Raw genomic sequence first — 22,338 nt, 5'->3', positions numbered from 1 at the left:
TACCCAACAAAAAACAAAATAATAATAAATGAATAATAATAATAATAATAATAAAAAAGCTGACGGAAAAGCTAAAAAAGCAGAAAAACCTAGCAACATATGATGCAACAGACGATATTTTTCTCTATTGGCTAATATAAAAATCCTAAAGCTCAAAAACGCTGTATGAAAACGCACAAAAATCGCAGTAAAATATGTGCAAAAAAAGCACAAAATCGTTACGCTCAGATGTGAATGGAGCATAAGACTTCAGTACTGCAGAGGCACTATGTTGTTCGCTCACTGCAAGAAGTTGGGAGCTCACTTGAACTCTTCCTGGATCTTTTTTATTGTCCATTGGGGGACATAGGATTTGTAGATAACCTTAGACATTTGGGTTATATACAGCTGCCTACAGGCTGTGAACATTGGCAAAGAGAATAAAACTTTGAAGGCCAGCCCCTGTATAGCCTTGCTTGTAACTGTCATTGTTCAGTTTTTTGCTAGTGTCCTAGGAGGTTGGACTCTTTTTTTTAACAAATTTAACAATTTAATTTTTTTCATATTAACATAGTTAGTTCCCTGCATCATTTTGTTCTCTTCAATCAAGGCACTTTAAGCCCTACTGCGGGAAATTTGAAAATCAGCCCTTTCCGTGGGGCTGTGTCCATTCTGCAAGAGTTAACTGCTTGTGTAATCTAAGGGACTGGACATGCTTTTTAACTTAACTGGTCCTCTGCACCCTTGGTAGATGGAGCATCCCCACAGTGTGACGTTGGATTGTCCTTCGGCATCATTATGTCTAGTGCAGGGCTATAGATCCTGTGTTGATCTTAATGATGTCAAGACCTTAGACTGTGGAGCATAGGGGGATGATGCTAAGGGGAACAGTCTAGCAGTGCGGAGGAGTAGAGGATTGGGTAGGTAAACCCTCTTTAACAAGTTCCCAGACCTAAACGAGCAATTAAGTCTTGCAGTGCGGGCACAGCCCTACTGCAAGGGATAATTTTTATGTTTCCTGGAGTTGGGCTTTAAAATGCTGCATGAGCTAGTCCTTATCCATCCACTATCTGGATCACTTATGCTTGACGATGCCTTTGAGGCCATACCCAAACACTGTTGGACCAAATTTGTGTGGCTAGTCTAGAATGTGCAAAAAATGGCAACCATCCCAATCTATAACTGGCCTTTGCAACAAGGTGCACATGGAAGGGCTATTCACATCACAAACAAACAAGAGATTTCCCAGCACACCTACCAGCCAGCCTGCAAAATAACTGAATTGACTCTAACAGTTTATGTTAAAGACAGAGGATTTTGTTTGCACATATTTGCTAATATCTGTATATGTATAAGCCGCAGTGCCCATGACAAGGGACCCCTGTATATACCACAGTCCTAACTCTAAGAATCTCCATAGTTGGAGCTCATATAACAATGGATAGGTTGAGGGTAGGTGTACCTGGAGGTAGCCCACTCCTTCTTAAACACACAGGAGTGCATGTGCCGCCAAGCAAAAGCACAATGGCAGCAAAGGCATCCAGTGCATTCCTGCACCCAATTCAGCCAACTGTACAAAAAAAAATGGCAATCACCCCAACCTAAACTAGCCTTTGCAGCAAGGTGCACATGCGTCCCTGTGCCTTTAAGGAGGGGTGGGCTCCCTTCCAGGCACAACTGATCTTAACCTATTCATTAATATATGTGCTTCCACTATGGAGACTCTGGAAATGTTAGAGTTAGGACCACAGTATATATAGAGGTCCCTTGCCGTGGGCACTGTGGCTTACGCATATATTTGTAAATGTGTTCAAACAAAACCCTCTGTTTTTAACGTAAACGGTTAGACAGGGTCAATTTGGTTGTTTTGCAGGCTGGCTGGTAAGTGTGCTAGTGCCAAATGTGAATTTCGGGCACTGGGCTCTGCTTTTGGCACTTTTTAGACCTTTTTGTACTGTGTAAGTTAGCTGCAGAGCCCTCTCCAGGTCCAGAGTTGCGGCACAACTTCTGGTTTGACCAAGTCTCTGAAGACTCACTCTATGAGTAGGCCCATGGAATTGCTGGAATGTGAACTTTGGGCACTTGGCTCTGCATCGTGGCATGTTCCAGACTGTGTGTATGGTGTCAGTTAGCCACAGAGTTCTCTCCAGTTTCATAGCAGTGGTATAACCTCTGGCTTATCCAGTTTCTGATGCCTCCCAGGTTAAGTAAGCCTCTGGATTTACTAATTCTATCTAAAGTATGGCTTTTGAGCGATGAGTTCTACACAGGGGTGGACTGACAACTCATGGGGCCCCCGATCAATAGGGGATCATGGGGCCCCTGTGTCCTTGCCCAAACTCAAAAAAGCCTATGAAAAAGGTACCAGGGGCATCTCATGGGGCCCCCTACTGACCCCGGGCCCTCGGGCAATGCCCGAGTTTCCAAATGGTCAGTCCGTCCCTGGTTCTACATTGTGTCACTTTCTACACTTTGTCCAGAGCAGTGACAGTATCCAATCTCTGAACACCTTCCTAATCTGTGAACCTCTGATCAGTGGGAGCTCTATTAGGCAACCTTCGCCCACTAGGCTCTATATCTTGGTGCTTTCCAGACCTTCATGTATTGTGTCAGCTAGCCGCAGACTACTTTCCAGTTTCAGCACTGTGACACAACCCATGGTGTAACCCAGACCCTGTAGGCTCTCTCCCAGTGAGTACGTCTGTTTGTGGTTAACATATCTTGATATGTATAGCTTTCGCACTTGACCTTGCCTTTTGTCACTGCTCAGTTGTTTGTGCACTGTATTAATATCTTTCTGAGTTTTTCAGTTTTAAAACCGTGACACCGTCTGTTGGTGTGACCCAGTCCCTCATATTATATTTAATGGTTAAAGTGTTACTAAACCTAGGACCCTGCATTCACTATATCTGGTCTTCCTCAGTAAACAGAACATGGAAATGCAAATATTTTAGTAAATATGAACTGCTAAAAAACTTTTTTCATCAGTATTATATAGCAGTCTTGTGACTTTTACAGGTGTCTGGCTGAGCACTGGTTAATCTTGTAGGAGGAGTTTTCATTCTCCCCTGACTGTCCGATGAGGCTGCATGACCCTTGACCCTCTGTCTGGACAGTGCTCATTGGCCCTGTGCTGATCACATGAACCCCACCCCCCTAAAAAAAAAAGCCTCTACTCTGCACACCAAACTGAGCATGTTCAGAGTGTCTCTTAGGGCTCTGTACTATCAGCAGATGGATTGGGGACAGTATAAGAAGGGGTGGATCAGAGAAGACAGGTTCAAACAGCCTTTTACACAATGCAGAGGATTAACTCTTTAGGTTCTACAGTGAGTATAACAAGCCTGCTTTACTGCATATACAGACTGATTTTACTGTTGTGGGTTTAGTAAAACTTTAAGGTCGAATATGTTGCAGCAAAGAGAACTGTGTCACAGTGTTAACCGCTAGGTGCCATTTTTTTCTTCGTAATTCATGTCCTCTTGTAGTAATGACCTCATCTGATAGGGACAGTGTGGCACACGTGCACTTCTTGTTCCTTTCCTGCCCTTTGTCTTCAAAGATCTTCGTCTTTTCCTGCTGCTTCTAGCATAATGTGGGTAGTCCATGGTTCAGCCTTGCGCCACTGTCAGCCTTCAGTAACTCACCTGCCTTCAGGTCCCATGATACATACACCTGCTCAGGATGCAACATTTTGAAGGAGATACCACAGAGCAGTGTCCCTCTCCACCAGTCCATCTTGACTCTGCCATCTACCTCCCAGTGACAGAACAGGTCCCACCGAGGAACCAGCGCGGACCCCATGCATGCTCTTAAATTACTTTTTTCTCTTCTGTACAATACAGCTAGGTCTCTAGGGTCTCTGCCACATGGGTCCAGTCCTAGCTGCTGGGGCACCGACCACTCGGGAGATAGGCCATGAACTGCTCCCCCAGGGGCATATCTTCCACTAGCAACAAAGTGTTTGCCTTGGGCAGCACTTTTCTGGGAGGCAGTGCCACCCCCCGGAAAAAGAGACATGGGTGACTGAGGATGGGGACCAGGGGAGGCACTACATGGGATCTAAGAGAGGCTGTGAGAGGGTGCAGGGAGAGGTCGACTGTTGTTCCCTGGCATGTCCGTATACGTGGCACCGCACAAGGATGGCATCGGCATTTCCTGATCATGTCTCTGGTGATGGCCGGCTGGTTTCATTCAGGAGAGCTGTGAAGGTAAGTACTGGAAGAATCTCTGTCTCTTGCACAATTGTTTAGTTGCCTAAAGCAGCACAAAATCTAAATACATCACTGCGCTCCCCTCAATATACATGAGACCCATCAAACCTGCCGGTACCGCTTTCCCACTGTCTGTCTGTCATCTCATCCTTCTAATTGTTGCCCCTAGCAACTGCATGTCACCAATTCACCCTGTGTGTGTGCGCATTACAGCCCTGTTCTTCCATACACCATTACCACCATGTACCCCTTTAAGTAACTTCAGACCAGGCTAGGACAAACTTTCAAAAGATTTACTGGAAACTCTCAGCGTAACAGTTCCAAAACAGAGTGCACAGTCTTTTCCGTAAACGTATCCCTAACTCAGGCTTGTGGCTTCCCCAGCATACCTATACAGGCAAAAGTCCATACAGAGTCCACAGTGGCTGATCTCCAGAGCTGGTGTTCTTCAGGGAGGACTGAAGGTCTAAGCAATCCCTCTACATGGTGGATGTGACAGCAGGCAGGCTTGCTCTCTGGGGTGGAACCGTTTCCCCTTCTCTCTTCTGTGTAAGCAGCTGAAGATTACATGCTGTGGGTTGTCTGTGTCTTGCTTCCATGCAGACTACTTCACTGGGCAGAGCCCTCTCCCCTTTTATTATCAGCACGGGGAGGCAGAGCTCAGTAGAAAGTGTGGGAAACAGGTTGCAAGAATTATTTTTTTTCAATCACCGAACAGAAATAAGAAAACAACTTGAATAGCACATTTAACAGACCAAAAGGGAGCGAATAAGAGAAGTTCATTGTTGGGGTTTATATAAACTTTAAGTGTTTTGTTTTCTTGCACAGAAATGGTTTAAATCCTTCCTGAAATGACACTGGTGTTATTTTATGCTACTACAGTTGTGTCCAAAATTATTCAACCCCCACTGAAATTGAGTGTTTTGGCCAGTTTGACATTGCTTTTGATCATTCAGTCATCTTGCTTACATTTACATTAAAGAGGCACTTGTAGGTCAGACAAATATAACATAACAGTTATAATGAAATAACCACAAATGTCTTTTCTGTGCTCACAGCATTATCAGTTTTATTCAACCCCCAAGTGACATTCAATCTTAGTACTTAGTACAGCATCCTTTTACAGTTATAACAGCTTTTAAACGTGAAGCATAGCTTGACACAAGTGTCTTGCAGCGATCTACGGGTATCTTCGCCCATTCTTCATGGGCAAAGGCCTCCAGTTCAGTCACATTCTTAGGCTTGCGCACTGCAACTGCTTTCTTTAAGTCCCACCAGAGGTTCTCAATCGGATTTAAGTCTGGTGACTGCGATGGCCACTCCAAAATGTTCCAGCCTTTCCTCTGCAACCATGCTCTAGTGGACTTGGAGGTATGCTTGGGATCATTGTCCTGTTGAAAGGTCCAACGTCTCCCAAGCCTCAGGTGTGTGACGGACTGCATCACGTTTCCATCCAATATCTCCTGGTACTGAAGAGAATTCATGGTACCTTGCACACGCTGAAGCTTCCCTGTACCTGCAGAAGCAAAACAGCCCCAAAGCATGATTGACCCTCCACCATGCTTCACAGTAGGCAAGGTGTTCTTTTCATCATAGGCCTTGTTCTTCCTCCTCCAAACATAGCGTTGATCCATGGGCCCAAACAGTTCTAATTTTGTTTCATCAGTCCACAGAACACTATCCCACAACTTTTGTGGTTTGTCCACATGGCTTTTGGCATACTGCAGTCGACTCTTCTTATTCTTTGGAGACAGCAAGGGGGTACGCCTGGGAGTTCTGGCACGGAGGCCTTCATTACGCAGTGTGCGTCTTATTGTCTGGGCTGAAACTTCTGTACCCACATCTGACAAATCTTTTCTCAGTTCCTCAGCAGTCACACGGGGACTTCTCTCCACTCTACGCTTCAGGTAGCGCACAGCAGTCGAAGTCAGCATCTTCTTTCTGCCACGACCAGGTAGCGTTTCAACAGTGCCCTTTGCCTTGAATTTGCGAATGATGCTTCCTAAGGTGTCTCTTGGTATGTTTAACATCTTTGCAATCTTCTTATAGCCATTGCCCTTCCTGTGAAGAGAAATCACCTCTTCTCTTGTCTTCCTGGACCATTCTCTTGCCTTCACCGTGTTTGTAACCACACCAGTAAATGTCTAGAAGGAGCTGAGTATCACAGTCATTTTAAAGCTGCCTAATTGGTGCTTATTATGCTTGATTGCTGCTCGGTGACATCCACAGGTGTTTTCAATACCTGATGGAAAGCACCTGTATGAACCTCTGTTCTTCAGAGTGGTAGTCTTTAAGGGGTTGAATAATTGTGGCAATGAAGAAACCACATAAGAACCATTTACTACTGTATTACATAAACAATTGATGTCATTTTAGTTGCATTTGGGTAGTTACAACGTCCTTGTAGGATTTGATTCTGAATACAATTCCAAATGTACACTATAGTCCCTAAACCCCTTTACAGCATTGGGGGTTGAATAATTTTGGACACAACTGTAGCTTAGATGCGAATAATGTAAAATAATTAGAAATGATGTCTGAAGTTATTTTTATCATGGCAAGCTAACGGTAATTTGGTTCTTTGGGGAATGTCTTCTTGAACTCCTTCATGCTCCCATGGGGCTCTGTTCTAAGCGCTTTTCAGCATGAAGCTACCAACATTTTCTTAATTGGGCCCAAGGGAAGCAATCGCAGAAGAAGTGATAAACTGACTACTGAACATCGATTTCTAAAGTCTAGTGCGCAAGCTAGAGAACGTTATTAGCAATGTACTGTTTTACCTTCCTTCTTTCTGCTGACCTCTCATATGGCCTATCCCAATTTCCTGTAGGTGCCAAGGGGCCGAGGCATTTGAAATCCAGCATTCCGATCTTGCAAATGGCATTTTTATGAAGTTTTTGAAAAAGCGCTTATTGGAAGATAAGAAAATCACAGTCCTCCTGGATCAGGTTGCAGAAGGTGATTCAATATTTTATTGTTGCAATAATGGGCATGGAGTGCAGATGCTGTCTGCATTATTATTATCTCCTATTTATAGAGCAGCCACAGTTGCACTCAAAGCTGAACTCCAGTCAAAACCGCTAAAAACTAAACTGAAATACATTTATCGGAGCTGTCTGACTTGCCAAACCTGCAGGTGGTCTTTTGATTCAGGTAGCCTGCCAGACAGCACAAATGAGTCAATGACATTGCTTTTCTTTATTTCAGTTAAGGTGACCCTGTCAGGCTGTAAAAAATGCAGCTAAAATCAAAGATATTATACTTGCCTCCATGGCGGCTCATGCCTTCATTCTAGGACACCCCTAGTATTGGGCCAGCCCTCCAAATCATTGGATTCAGGTGTTCCAATCACCTCCATGGCCACAGGTGTATAAAATCAAGCCCCTAGGCATGCAGACTGCTTCTACAAACATTTGTGAAAGAATGGGTCTGTCTCAGGAGTTCAGTGAATTCAAGCGTGGTCCCGTGATAGGTTGCCTCCTGTGCAATAAGTCATCCATAAAATTTCCTTGTTACTAAATATTCCACGGTCAACTGTTAGTGGTATTCTAACAAAGAGGAAGAAACTGGGAACAACAGCAACTCAGCCACCAAGTGGTAGGCCACATAAAATGACAGAGTCGCATGCTGAAGTGCACAGAAGTCACCAACTGTCTGCAGAGTCAATAGCTAAAGACCTCCAAACGTTATGTGGCCTTCAGATTAGCACAACAACGGTGCATAGAGAGCTTCATGGAATGGGTTTCAATGGTCGAGCAGCTGCATCCAAACCTTACATCACCAGGTGCAATGCAAAGCGTCAGATGCCGTGGTATAAAGCACGCCGCCACTGGACTCTATAGAAGTGGAGACGTGTTCTCTGGAGTGAACAATCACGCTTCTCTGTCTGGCAATCCGATAGATGTGTCTGGGTTTGGCGGTTGCCAGGAGAACGTTACTTGCCTGACTGCACTGTGCCAAATGTAAAGTTTGGGGAAGGGGGGATTATGGTGTGGGGTTGTTTTTCAGGGGTTGGGCTTGATCCCTTTGTTCCAGTGAAGGGAACTCTTAAGGCATCAGCATACCAAGACATTTTGGACAATTTCATGCTCCCAACTTTGTGGGAACAGTTTGGGGATGGCCCTTTCCTGTTCCAACATGACTGCGCACCAATGCACAAAGTAAGGTCCATAAAGACATGGATGAGCGAGTTTGGGGTGGAGACAATTGACTGGCCTGCACAGAGTCCTGACCTCAACCCCATAGAACACCTTTGGGATGCATTAGAGCGGAGACTGTGAGCCAGGCCTTCTAGTCGGACATCAGTGCCTGACCTCACAAGTGCGCTTCTGGAAGAATGGTCAAACATTCCCATAGACACAGTCTTAAACCTTGTGAACAGCCTTCCCAGGAGAGTTGAAGCTGGTAGTCCTGCAAAGGGTGGGCCAACTCAATATTGAACCCTATGAACTAAGACAGGGATGCCATTAAAGTTCATGTGCATGTAACGGCAGGTATCCCAATACTTTTGGCAATATAGTGTATATTTCACCAATGGGTCCTCGAGATAAAGGAGTCAGGGAATGTACCATTCCACCTGACTTTAGCTAAAACTGGAACATCATTTTTAGATCGACTGACCTTTTAGGCAACAATATATTTCTGCTAAAAGTTCTTTGCAGATATACTGTACATTTTCTAAAACTGTAATTTTAGAGAAATTTGTAATTTTTTTTCTTTTGCTTTGCCTTCAGACATGGGGCATTGTTCGCTCACCAAAGGAGTACAAGCTCTTGAGATCTGCAGCAGTTTATCAGTTAGGAGGGCATTAACGGATCCAATACAGCACAAGGCCTGCTCACCCGAATCTTTGGCAAGAAACCTGCAGTGGGAAAAAGCAAATGGTAAGCTGCCATAGTGTTTAAGGCAATTTCAGCTTTGAAAAGCAGTTCACTTCCCAACCTATTTGCTAATTGATGTTTGTTACCCTGGGATCCCACACCTTTGTGTTATTTATGTAGCACTACCCCCTTAGGAGTCATGGAATGTTAGATCCCCCTATAGTCCTGCACAGCCAGGCAACATGCATTTTCTTCAGACTTTGCACACAGGAGACAGTAAACAGTCCTTGAGCTTGGTTTTATGTTTTATTAAGGGGTATTGAACTTGGATGGGGTTGAGAGGTGTATGGGATGCCCAAGGGGACTGTGAACTAAGGACAAACTCCTTAGCAATTATGTACAAGTCCGTTGGACAGCAAAGTCTCTTGGTTGGAAGAACTCTCCAGCCTTCCAGGTGTACCACCTCAGACCCCCAGACGTTTTCTCCTCTTCACCCAGCTGCCTGAGGGAATCCCTGGTTAAGGGAACCCATAATCTGCCACCTTTAGATTTACAGTCCCAGATGGGGCTAATCAAGTTTCTCACCGGACCATGCACTACTTAATGACGATCGCATGTTAGAAGTAGCCATGTGAACTGCTCTATGTACACCTATAAATCCTATAATCCATAGTCCATCTTGGAAGCGAGCAAAAGAAGGTGGCTACATTCCTACATACAGTGAAACAGGAGATCCCCCCCTCCATTTATCCAGGTGACTCTTGGCACCAGGACTAAAAGGGTGGGAAAATCCCCAAAGTTTTAATTTGCCGCAAAACAATCCTTTTGCTTGGTCTACTAAAAGTTCTTTTGTGGTACAAGCCAAGGAAGCAAATAAAACTCTATATTGTATTAATATTTGGTTTACTAAACAGACATAAACTAAAACAGCACATGGTCTTAAAATCTAACAATTTAACTAATATCTAAGCTATAAAAACCAATAAATATCCATAGCAACACACAGAAATAGAGGGATATTTTTAGTGGGGGCATTTGCTGTGGAGAGAGAATTTCCCATATTTAAGAGATATTTTCTCTGACTTTCTGTTGTATCTACAAGATAGAACAAGAGTAGGCAACAGTTTAACCCTTCCCAACTCTATCATGGTGTTCGAAACAGCTTAAAGCTTATTCTTCCCAGCTCTAACCCTTGCACTTAATTTATGCCCTCCCGTCTGCAGCAATCTATATTTTTATACATGTCCTCAAATGGGAACAGGTACACTTATCCAATGACATATTGCCAAGGAGGCTACAGAGTGGCTTTCCAAAATGTTCTGAGCTGGGTCCGCACTTGTGCTGCGCACTCTCCATTCAGTCTTAGGAAGAGTTTGTATTCTGTGCTCTATTGGATTAGACATTCTCTCAAGTAGCCTTTTTTTCAGAATGTTTACCCTCAAGGAAGCTTTGAAATCAATTTCAGGTCTAGGGGAACCCGTGATAGAACCAGTCTATTGGGATTAGTGGGAAAAATATCTCTTACATTGGTGACTAGTGTGAATAATACCCTTCTTACAGTGGTGGTGAGAATGCCACCCTTCAATACAGCTAAAACGACTATTGGTTTCATGCTGCAGTCTCTTTCAAGTGGCTTGGCCCTGGAAAAATGCAGGCACCATCAAACGTAAGGTCAATCAAGCACAGTTCAAGGAACTCCTACTAACCTCTGGAGGAACCCTAGAGTTCCTCTAAACCCTGGTTGAGAATGGCTGGTCTAAATGTTTGAATGGGAAGGATAACTACTTTGCCACCAAGCTGCTCTTTGGACTACTGGTGAACATGTCCACATTGGTGACTTCCACCCTTAAGTCTCTCCTTTCTTTAAGAACACCTACTTACCTCTGCCTCCCACCCATCAAATTACCGAAGGGCACCCCTTATGCAAGCTTGATTTCACACTGATGTGTGTGATCTCAGTATAAACATAGATTTCAGGTAATTATACCAGCTGTATTTAAAAATGATATAATGGATTGTGAAAGAATACATTAGTGAACCTAAATAAAATGAAAATGGCATTTTAGATATTTTCCTTTAGCAGATCCTTTGTAGTAGTTGCTAACAGTGGCATAAAATGAAATATCAGATTGTAATGTTGGTCGTGTGATACCTTTCCAGAACTCCCAGAAAGCATATGCATTGAATTTGATTGTGGTGTGAAAATCAAACTCGGATTTGCTGCTGAATTCTCCAATGTCGTGATCATTTACACTCGAATTGTCAGCAAACCCTCCAACATCATTGACTGTACAGCAAACATCACAGACTTTCCACTGGTAAGTGAAGGCTAAATATCTTAATGAAATCCGGGGGGTACTGAGCAAGATACAAGCCCTTTCACACCAGCCGTGCCTGTTCGGATCAACAGGAGATCAGTGAACAAATCCCCTGCTAAATCAGAGCCCAACAATGTGAATGTTCCTTTTTTACATCCATACCCTCCCAAAGCTTAACTGACCCTGTTAGACCGATAGGAAGATGGATGTAAACAGATGTGCTCCCATGTACATCTGGCTACCTCAGATTCCTCGTGTTTATGTTTGAAAAAAAAGGGGAACATGATGCAGACCAGGGGTTGCATGAGACTAGCTTCGTTATTGCAGAGAAAGCAACTTCTTTGCTCTTAAATCAAGGTCTGCTTTTCTAGTGTGCCCCTTTTCCTTACTAAAATGCCACATAAAAAACTTCTGTAGTGAAAAAATGTAGAGAATATACTTACCTTTCCTCTGATTTAATAGTGCAGGGAATTACATTATCATCCTGCCAACGAGATCCCAAGGAATGTTCAGCAGCCTAAATCTGTCAAGATGATGCTATGCACACTGCAGGATCATCTTCTCAGCAAGATCTACTCTACATTCCCCAGGATCTCTCTGGAAGGATGCTAACCTCCCCTTGACTAGGCACCATGGGCGCAAAGGTAAGTATATTATCTAGGGGGGCCATGCTAGAGAAGCAACCTGGCTATTCTGTTTTTTTATATATACAGTTGTGTTCAAAATAATAGCAGTCAGACATCACTAACCGGATCAATCACTGTTTTTGGTAGAAATGATATTTCTACATGGCAAATAATTTACTAGCAGGTGTAGTAGAGTAATAGAAATCCAACAGACCCAACAATCATGACATGCATGCTGCTGATTCTGTGTAATTGAATCGCTAATTGAAAGGGGCATGTTCAAAATAATAGCAGTGTGGAGTTCTATTAGTGAGGTCATTCATTCTTTGAAAAACAGGTGGGAATTATTGCCCTTATTTAAGGGAGGAAGGCAGCAAATGTTGTACATGCTGGTTACAGTGCATTTCTCTCTGAAATTCTGAGGAAAATGGGTCGTTCCAAACATTGTTCAGAAGAACAGCGTACCTTGATTAAAAAGTTGATTGGAGAGGGGAAAACATATAAAGAAGTGCAGAAAATGATAGGCTGCTCAGCTAAAATGATCGCAAATGCTTTAAAATGGCAACCAAAACCTGAAAGACGTGGAAGAAAGGGAAAAACTACCATTCGAATGGATAGAAGAATAGCCAAAATGGCAAGGACTCAGCCAACAATCAGCTCTAGGAAGATGAAAGAAGGTGTAAAGTTCCCTGTGAGTACTGTTACAATTAGAAGACGCCTATGTGAAGCCAAGCTATCTGCAAGAAGCCCCCGCAAAGTCCCACTGTTGAAAAAAAGACATGCTGAAGAGGTTACAATTTGCCAAAGAGCACATTTACTGGCCTAAAGAGAAATGGCGCAACATTTTGTGGACTGATGAAAGTAAGATTGTTCTTTTTGGGTCCAGTGGCCAGAGACAGTTTGTCAGACGACCCCCAAACACTGAATTCAAGCCACAGTACACTGTGAAGACAGTGAAGCATGGTGGTGCAAGCATCATGATATGGGGATGTTTCTCATACTACGGTGTTGGGCCTATTTATCACATACCAGGGATCATGGATCAGTTTGAATACATCAAAATACTTGAAGAGGTCATGCTGCCTTATGCTGAAGAGGAAATGCCCTTGAAATGGGTGTTCCAACAAGACAACGACCCCAAACACACCAGTAAACGTGCAACATCTTGGTTCCAGACCAACAAGATTGATGTTATGGAGTGGCCAGCCCAATCCCCGGATCTTAATCCAATAGAAAACTTGTGGGGTGACATCAAAAATGCAGTTTTTGAGGCAAAACCAAGAAATAGAGAAGAACTGTGGAATGTAGTCCAATCATCCTGGGCTGGAATACCTGATCACAGGGGCCAGAAGATGGGTGACTCCATGCAACACAGATGTACAGCAGTTCTCAGAAACAGTGCGACTACAACCAAGTATTCATTAAGTGATTCAAAGGAAAGCAAAATCTTCAAACATTTTTCAGTTTATATAGTGAATGTTTGAGTTTGTAAAGAATACAAACACTGCTATTTTTTTGAACAGTCTTCACTTTTCTTCAATTTTTTTTGAGGAACAACACAAATTTGATATATTTTTCTTCATGTTTTGATTTGGAATAGAATGTGTAGTGTTCCCAATGCATTTGTGTGTATGGAAATAAAAGCTATTAGAAGGATTTTGAGCTTTATTCTCTTTTTTCAACACACTGCTATTATTTTGAACACAACTGTATATACACACACACTGATCAGTTATCACATTATGACCACCCGCAGGTATGCTGTGGTTTCTGGCACAAAGCCATTAGTAGCAGATCCTTTAAGTCTTGTAAATTGTGAGGTGGGGCTTCCAGGGATCAGACTTGTTTTTCCAGCACATCCCACATATGCTCAATTAGATTAAATTAAATTTGGAGGCCAAATCAACACCTCAAACTCATTGTTTTATTCCTCAAACCATTATTGAATTAATAAGACCAAGCCACCTTCTGCCATTGTTCTGTGGTCCAGTTCTGATGCTCATGTGGCATTTTTAGGCACTTTTGGCTGTGGACCTGGGTCAGCATGGGCACCCTGACTGCTCTGCGGCTACACAGCCCCATGCACAGCCATGTGTGATGCTCTGTGTATTCTGAAACCTTTCTATCTGAACCAGCATGAACTTTTTCAGCAATCTGAGCTTCAGTAACGCATCTATTGGACTGGACTACATGAGCCAGCCTTTACTCGCCACGTGCATCAGTGAGTCTTGGCCACCCAGTCGCCAGTTAGCCAGTTTTCCATCCTTGGACCATGTGTGATTGTTCCTGACCACTGCAGACAAGGAACATCCCCAAAGAGCTGCAGTTTAGGAGATGTTGTGACACAGTCATCTAGCCATTACAATTTGGCCCTTGTCAAAGTCACTTAAATGCTTACACTTGACCATTTTTTCTGCCTTCAATACATCAACGTCAGGAACAACATGTTCACTTACTGCTCACTATCCTGTCTACTTTCAGGTGCCATTGTCATAAGATAATTAATATTATTTACTTTACCTGTCAGTGGTCATAATTATATGGCTGATTGGTGTGTGTAGCAGCATACTGTAAAAGAACATTTTGCTTACCAATATATCTTGTGGATAATAAGTGAAAATGTTGTTGTCTTGAACAAGCTCCAGGTGCCACTGCTGTCCATAACTGCCAGGCATGTCGGATAGTGTGTTCCACGCTGAGCGCTGTGGTTCCTCCTACCGTTTACTGTCCTGTACTGAAGGGCTGGTGGGAGGAACCACAGCGCTCTGCAGGAAACACGCTATCCAACAAGCCTGGAGGTGTCAGAAAGCAATGCCTGAACTTATTCAAGACAACAAATATTTTATCCATACCCTCAGAAAGTCAAATATGCAACATTGTATTTTACAGGATGTTGCTGGCTATATTACTTTATCCTTTTGACATGGTCATTTTTAATGATAGTTGTGTAAGTATAGAAAGTAATGTATATGTGTTGATAAAATTCATCAAAGACATTTAAAACTGGTTTGCACTATGTTTGTTTTTATGCAGGATTTATATGTGGACCCAAAAGAAACTAATAAGGGCACTCCGGAGGAGACTGGCAGCTTCTTGGTGTCTAAGGAGCTTCCTAAACATTGCTTATACACTCGCTTGAGCTCATTACAAACACTAAAGGTCTGTATGGATACTAATGTGAAACAAAATACAGAATGGTGCATACGTGCCTTATTTAAAGGGTTAGATGTCCTTTACAAACAAAACTGTCAATGCAGGCCTGTAGATAAAAACAAACTGTGCTGCTTGAACCAAGTTGAATAATGCCTTTGCTATAGGTGAAGGCCACTTATGTATCTCTTGAAGCCTGACCACAAACTCCCAGAAATGGCATCCCTCTGTCTTGCCTTATGGCTAGGTTGTTGCTAAGACACTCCCAGCCATTACTGTTGCCCCCCCCCCCCCATCTCAGGAACAAGCTATTTCTCTGATTTAATCCCCTTCGCATGCGCTGTCTCTCCCCTGTCCAGGGGCGGACAGTCCATTTAACATGGTTTTCTATTGATCAGGGGCGGACTGACCATTTGGAAAGTCGGGCACTGCCCGAGGGCCCGGGGTCAGTAGGGGGCCCCATGAGATGCCCCTGGTACCTTTTTCATAGGCTTTTTTGAGTTTGGGCAAGGACACAGGGGCCCCATGATCCCCTATTGCCCGGGGGCCCCATGAGTTGTCAGTCCGCCCCTGCCCCTGTCCCAGTAGTTCTGAGCTCAGCAATGGAAGAGATAGTGGACTGCTCATGTGCAGAGGTTTGAGAGATTGCTCCTTTGTTGAAGGGGGTGGGCAGTAACATCTGGTAGTGTCTTAGCAACATCCTAGCAACAAGGCAAGATGGGATGATGCCATTTCTGGGAGTCTTTAAGCCAGACATCAGGAGGTACGTAAATGGACTACACCTATAGGAAGGACATTATCCAACTTCAGTCAAAGCTGCACAGTTTGTTTCTATCTATAGGTGCCCCTTACCTGCGTAGTTAGTTTTTTTGGTAAAGGTGAATTAATCCTAATAAAACTTGTACTTCAAAATACCATTGACAGCTGTGCTCTTTTTCATTTTTTTTAGATAGCTAGAGCTTGGCTGTGAGTGGCACTTCCTGGTTTTGCCCTTTAGAAAGCATCCTCCGTGTGTTCCATGATTCTGGTGTCAACTCATGGTGGATCATTTTCCATAGGAATATCTTAAAAATGCACTCAAGGAAAAGAAAGAAACAGGGGAGTTCAACTCATGGCCATGGACCTGGTTATGGGAAGGATCAGGATTGGGGAGTGAATTCCTACCAGAGTCACAATAATTCAAAACTTGAGCAAAGACGAGTGCTGCACCAATAATTATGGGTCCTGTAGTAGATTCAATCATAAAATGTCAAAGTAACAATCCAACACCTATCAGGGGATATAAACACATCCCCCTTCCTAGAGCTTAGTTTGAAGAGAACAATAAGAATGGACTCATAGAAGTTTGATAGATTCTGTAGTTAAAGCAGAACTTCACCCAAAAGGGAAAGTTCAGCTATTCCTGCTTATCCCTCCCCCTCTGCAATATTTGGCACATTTTTTGGGGTGATATGGAGTGGGTATCTGGTTTTGAGAGGTACTCGCTACCACTTCCATTTGAGTTGCCTAGGTAATCTGAGCAGAAGTTCTCCTCTCCGCCTCCTTCCCAGCAGTCTTTTGGAACATGTCACAGGTCCCAGAAAACTTCAGGACCATTCACAAAGTGCAGCACAGCTCAGGTGGACACAGTGCTGGATCCCTGGACAGGTGACTATCTGTTTATTAAAAGTCATCATCAGCTACAGCTTTTGTAGATGCTGACTTTAATTTTCAGAAATATGACTGCAGCTCCTCTTTAAATAATTTTTTTGTTCTGCAAGTAGACTTCAGCAGATGGTTACTGAAAGGCTTTTAATAACCAAGTGCTGAAGCCTAGCTTCCAAAATATGTTTGTTACCTTGACATTGTATGAAGTTATTAATGCTGCAGCCCTCCCAGCCTATCAGTGTGAAGCCCTTTTCTCTTATCAACTTTATAGATTCCATACAAGAAGCCATTTTAAGGCTCTTTTATGTTTGGCAACTCCCTAATCTGCGGAGTCCTTGTACTCTACATGTCGGCAGGTACAGTCTGAAAGTGGCGCTCAACCAATGCGGCCATGTACAAGGGGGAAGGAAGTCTTGAGGAATGTGGTTCCTCTATGACTTCCTGCAATCACTAGGTGAACAGCTGTCCGAGTGGACATTGGCACCCCATGTGACCTCTGCGGCAATCTTGGGTTAGGGCAGTGTCTATTTAAGACTCTTGATCCCGGTTTGGCGCCCTTTTGGATGAGTGGCTAGTGTAGGAACAGGTTCTCCGCCTGGCAGTGACAGCGCATAACAGCAGGGAAATGTTCCTAAGGAGTGGAGAAAGTGCAAGGACTATGTTATCTCAACTTTAGGAAGCGTTCCATTTGGGTAAGGACCGGCTAGGCTGCATTCCCGCTCCTCCTTGCAGAAGTTGTCTACATCATTTTATGTATTTTTTACATAATTTTTAAATGGCTCTGGTCAGCTCTGCCTACCCGCCAGGCCTGACTATACATTGTTCAGACTTTCTTAATATATTGTTCTCATCCACCTTGGCCTCTTAACATATTGTTTCCACATAGAATGCATTAAGAAGACAATAGCAATTTGCACCAAGTTCTTCCTTTTGTAGGCCTAAAGCTTAAAGGTCATATCACCCTAGCCATCCTGCCACTGGCCAGAAACTACTCACATGTTTCTGCAGTGTCTCTCCAAGCTGGTTAAAACACTGCAAAACTCTTGCTTGTCACGAACACCTCCTGGGTTCAACCTGCATGGGAGTGATGCCGTAGGAGTTAGTAGATGTTATCGCTGTTGCGGACAAGTTGCTGCCATCAACAAGATCACTACTGTGACTTGAGCCTAATGCTGAAGATAGACATATTGAGTGTCCCACCAAAACCCAACTTAGGTGCAGCCAACTTTATTGCACATGTGTGAGACCAAATTTTACAAGTCTAGTCTTGCAGCACCTACACAGGACTTCCAGATCATGGTGTCAGGGATGCGGGTGTGACCAGAAGTGTGTGGACTGACACAGGGAAACGTAGGCTTTAGATATAGTAAATAATATAATTTATTGAGACTAACAATACAAATATAAACGCAGTGCACCAAACCCCAAGCTAACACAAATACATACAACAAGGTGAAACAAACCCAAACCTAAACTGATATAGATACACAGGTACATACACATATAGAGCACAAGGTAGTCAGGCAGGCCGGGTCGATAACTATCGGGCAGGTAGGTACAGGAGGAGCAGGCGGAGAGAATGGTCAGGGTCACAAGCCAGGGATCAAACAGGAGAAGTCAGCAGAGGTCAGGATCGGCAACAAGTCAGGCAGAAACAGGAACAGGAATGCAGGTTACAAGATACAGGGGCCCATGAAAAACATACACCAAGGCCCTGACTGTGAGTCTGGCCATTCCTTAAATACAACCCCTGCAATCAGCTTCAGGTGTTTGGCTGACTGCAGGGGTGAGTCTCTGATTGCTGAGAGCACCCGCTGGCCAGCCCTGATACTGCAGCCCACAAGGCAGGTGAGTCCCACCGTTATTGGCAAGTCCATTCCTGACACATGGACAAGCAAAGTAAATAGTACATAATTACTGCATACATACACAAATTCATTAATTGTTAAACTGAATTCCCTAAGAGGACAATGATTGGGCCAAGAAGTGGATTGCTTACTATGCATGGGTTGCATATTCTATATACAGTATGAACATGTGTGAGATCCAAAATTGCTTTGAGTAGCTTAAAGCCATACTTTTTTGGACAAGAAGGTTAGTTTGGTTTTCCACCATTTTTATAAATTGGGTACTTGTAACATTCGAATAAAGTACTAATTGGCAGGTTGTTTTTCATTGATGCAGAACATTCAAAAACATGCTTCAATTAATTTGCCATGATGATATAATCCTTTCTAATATCTCTTCTTTTCTCACAAAGGAAAATCTGGCCTTCACGGTCTGTCTTATCTACATGTATGAAGGAGTTGAGGATATGGTGGAAGAAAGGAAGAAAATTGATGTTGGAAAGCCACTTATTGCAAAATTAGACATTCATGCTGGATTTCGGTCCCCCTGCGCACAGTCCAGTCATCTACCTCACAGTCCTTGCCGCAGTCCGGATTTCGCCTCTGCAAGCCATGACTCCTCTCGTATTTTTTCAAACCCACGTTTTCCGCAGTCACCCCACAACGTGTACCGCTCACATTTAAGAAGCAGCATACCACCAGAAAGCTACCATCAAGACCTCTACTCAGCATTTCCTTCCAGCAGTAGAAGATACTTCTCAGAAAATAAATCCCTGTGCAGTAATGTAACAACAACACAAAGGAACATTCCAGAGGAGAGCACAGAGGAGAACTTTGACTTTGGTTATCAATATAAACAGTAAAAACTCCTACTTAAATTATGAATTTTATTTTTGTACTTAAATTTGTCATGTCAGTATTCCAAATGGGGTTAATTTTGTGGCTGCACATGGACATCCCTTTGATGTTTGAATAGGAATAGTAGATTCTGCAAGGCCCTACCATCTACTGCATTCCTTTTTTGCTCCTCTCCAGTACCATTCATTTCCATTCTGAGAATTTGAGAATGGATCTGCCCATCCCTATACATTTAGTTTCATTGGATGTATACATACTATTAAACACAGTAGGCTTGTATCTAAGAGCAGCTGTGGGATCACTAGTAATATGTCACACAGTCTGGTAGACCCACTGGAATTGATTTACTAAAACTAAGGAGTGCAAAATATGGTGCAGCTTTACATGGTAGCCAATCACCTTCTAACTTCAGCTTGTTCAAGTAAGCTTTGGCAAAAAAAAAAAACTGGAAGCTGATTGGTTTCTATGCAGAGCTGCACCAGATTATGCACTCTCCCGTTTTAGTGGATCTACCCATCTTTGTCACCAGGGGTGACAGACAATTAACAAGCAGGACAGATGCTAGAAAGTTTAAAGTGTTACTAAACTCACAACAGTAAAATCAGTCTGTATATGCAGTAAAGAATACTTGTTATACTCACTGTGGAACTTAAGGGGTTAATACTCCACATTGTGTAAAAAGGCTGTTTGATCCTGTCTTCTCTGATCCTCCCCTTCTTCTACTGTCCCCAGTCCATCTGCTGATAGTGCAGACCTCTAGGAGTCACTCTGCACATGTTCAGTTTAGTGAGTATTGCTAGAGAGTTTCTTTTTCTATAGGAGGGTGCATGTGATCAGCACAAGGCCAATCAGCACTGTCCAGACAGAGGGTCAGGGGCTATTCAACCTCATAGAAGCGTCAGAGCAGAATGAAAATTCCACCTTTGGGATTTAACCATTGCTCCGCTGGACACAGATAGAAGCCACAAGACTGCTAAAAACTGCTGACAAGAAAAGGTATTTAGCAGTTAATATTTAATACAATAATTGCATTTCCATGTTCTGTGTACTGTGGGAGACCGGATATACTGAATTCAGGGTCCTGGGTTTAGTAACACTTTAAATCCTCATATGGTCACAGCAAACAGCAAATGGTGGCAAAACCAGCAGACTGATGCAGGGGAAGGCAATCAGAGTCCAAGTTTCAAACAGGCAGAACAATAACTGACAGTAACGGAGTCAACAGGCTGATGATCCAGATAAGCACAGACTAGCTGAGCACAAATGCAATCCAAACAATCACCATAATAGTCCAAGGCACGAACAGTCAAACAGACCTCTATACATAGGATGATCAGACAGACTAACCTGTTGATCAGGTACAGGCTTAATACCCAGCAGTCTATTTAGGCATTCTTAATAAGTCAGGTGTGCTCTGCAGAAAGGTGCAATACCTGATGATGACTAATAGATGGAGAAGGCTCAAGGTTATTCATTATATAATAGAGGTGATTCTAGCAGAAACTTGTTGCTTTGGGTACTAAAGGCTGTGTGACTACAGGCTACATTCTCCCATGAGACCTCTTTTACCATGGTCCTCTATGACTTCACTCTCTACTGTCTGTCATTATACCCCATTACCTCATCTATTACATTTTTCTTTTTTTTCTCCTCACACCATTTGGTAGGAAGGAAGAGTAAGCACTCCATTCTGAAGACCAACTGTCGTAGAAGACACTGTCTTCCCGGTCATTGCCAGACAATACAAGCATTACTAAAAGTGATTATGAAATGGGCCCTGACTTTGATGTTTACTACTGTTGCTCCATCTTGCTATAATGTCACTTGACCCAGTCTGGTCACTCCAGGCAGATAAATGTTTCATAGAGAAGTCCAGCTATGAATACGCCCCTGTTCTTCCAATACATCTAACTATCCATTCATCTTACATTTCAGGCTAGTTCTTAGGGGTTTATTTACTAAAGCTGGTTCACTTAGAATCTTGTAGCTCTGTGCATGGTGACCAATCAATTCTAACCTCAGCTTTGTCAATTAAGCTTTAGGAATAAAACCTGTAAGCTGACTGGTTTCTATGCAGAGCTGTCGGAGATTCTGAGTGAACCAGGTTTAGTAAATAAACCCCTTAGTAGCATCTTCACCACATTGCCATCACTTGCTGGGATATTAATGACAGCAATAGGCCTAGTTACACTGTACAACCGCTTTTCTCAACTATTTCAACACAGAGGAACCACTGAAATAACTTTCCGGTCTCAGGGACCCTTGATAGAAATCACTATATCTACAACTCATCACACATTGGTGTGATGATCAGTGGGAAGAATGCTCCTTACACTTTTGGTCACTGGGAAGGATTAAAGATAGCTAAAAAGATCAACGGTGTCAGTGGGAACATATCTGAGAGGCAGAAATGTCTCATTGCTCAAGCAACCTCTAGCAACTTCTGGAGAAACCCTAGGGTTCCATGGAACCCTGGTTGAGATACCCTGTACTACAACATTAAACAGTCTGGCATTCTTGTTTAGGTCTTGTCCTTGTACAGATATAAGGGGAGGACTTGCCATTACTGGGTATTATAAAGCTACTCACTCCAAGTTTAGGCCTGTGATCACAACATCTGGCAGAAGGAGGTCTTCTGGCACCGATTTCCTTTGCATCTCTGCAATGTCACAAAGTAAAAAGATGCTGGAATATGTGAAAAGCTGTGTCACGTCTTTTAGGAACATCCACCATATGGTACACTTTGTGTAGTATGCTTTCTTTAGCCCACAGAAATCTTTTCCTATTATGGAAGGGTGACTTTGTTGTGTTTGCCTCCAGTCCTCCTCTTACAGTGATATTGGAATAAACAGTAGTGGAAAGGTGGACACTTTTGCTCA

At 43.2% G+C, this 22,338-nt stretch overlaps 1 protein-coding gene across 2 annotated transcripts in view; it reads left to right on the top strand.

Moving 5' to 3' along the window:
- MALT1 (MALT1 paracaspase) overlaps nucleotides 1-21,977 on the top strand; it is a 253,242-nt gene extending 231,265 nt beyond the window's left edge. For both annotated transcript variants that reach the window (XM_089683427.1, XM_089683426.1), the window contains exons 13-17: nucleotides 7,024-7,151; nucleotides 8,927-9,076; nucleotides 11,174-11,331; nucleotides 14,991-15,116; nucleotides 19,015-21,977. In XM_089683427.1, coding sequence (XP_089539553.1) covers nucleotides 7,024-7,151; nucleotides 8,927-9,076; nucleotides 11,174-11,331; nucleotides 14,991-15,116; nucleotides 19,015-19,464 — 1,012 coding nt within the window. In that variant the 3' untranslated portion in view covers nucleotides 19,465-21,977. The remainder of the gene's footprint in view (nucleotides 1-7,023; nucleotides 7,152-8,926; nucleotides 9,077-11,173; nucleotides 11,332-14,990; nucleotides 15,117-19,014) is intronic.
- Nucleotides 21,978-22,338: the final 361 nt, after the last annotated feature.

Source organism: Staurois parvus, unplaced genomic scaffold, assembly GCF_062004578.1.
Source record: "Staurois parvus isolate SC_StPar_1 unplaced genomic scaffold, SC_StPar_1.0 ptg000310l, whole genome shotgun sequence".
Taxonomy (NCBI): Eukaryota; Metazoa; Chordata; class Amphibia; order Anura; family Ranidae; genus Staurois; species Staurois parvus.
This window is presented reverse-complemented; position numbering and strand designations above follow the sequence as displayed.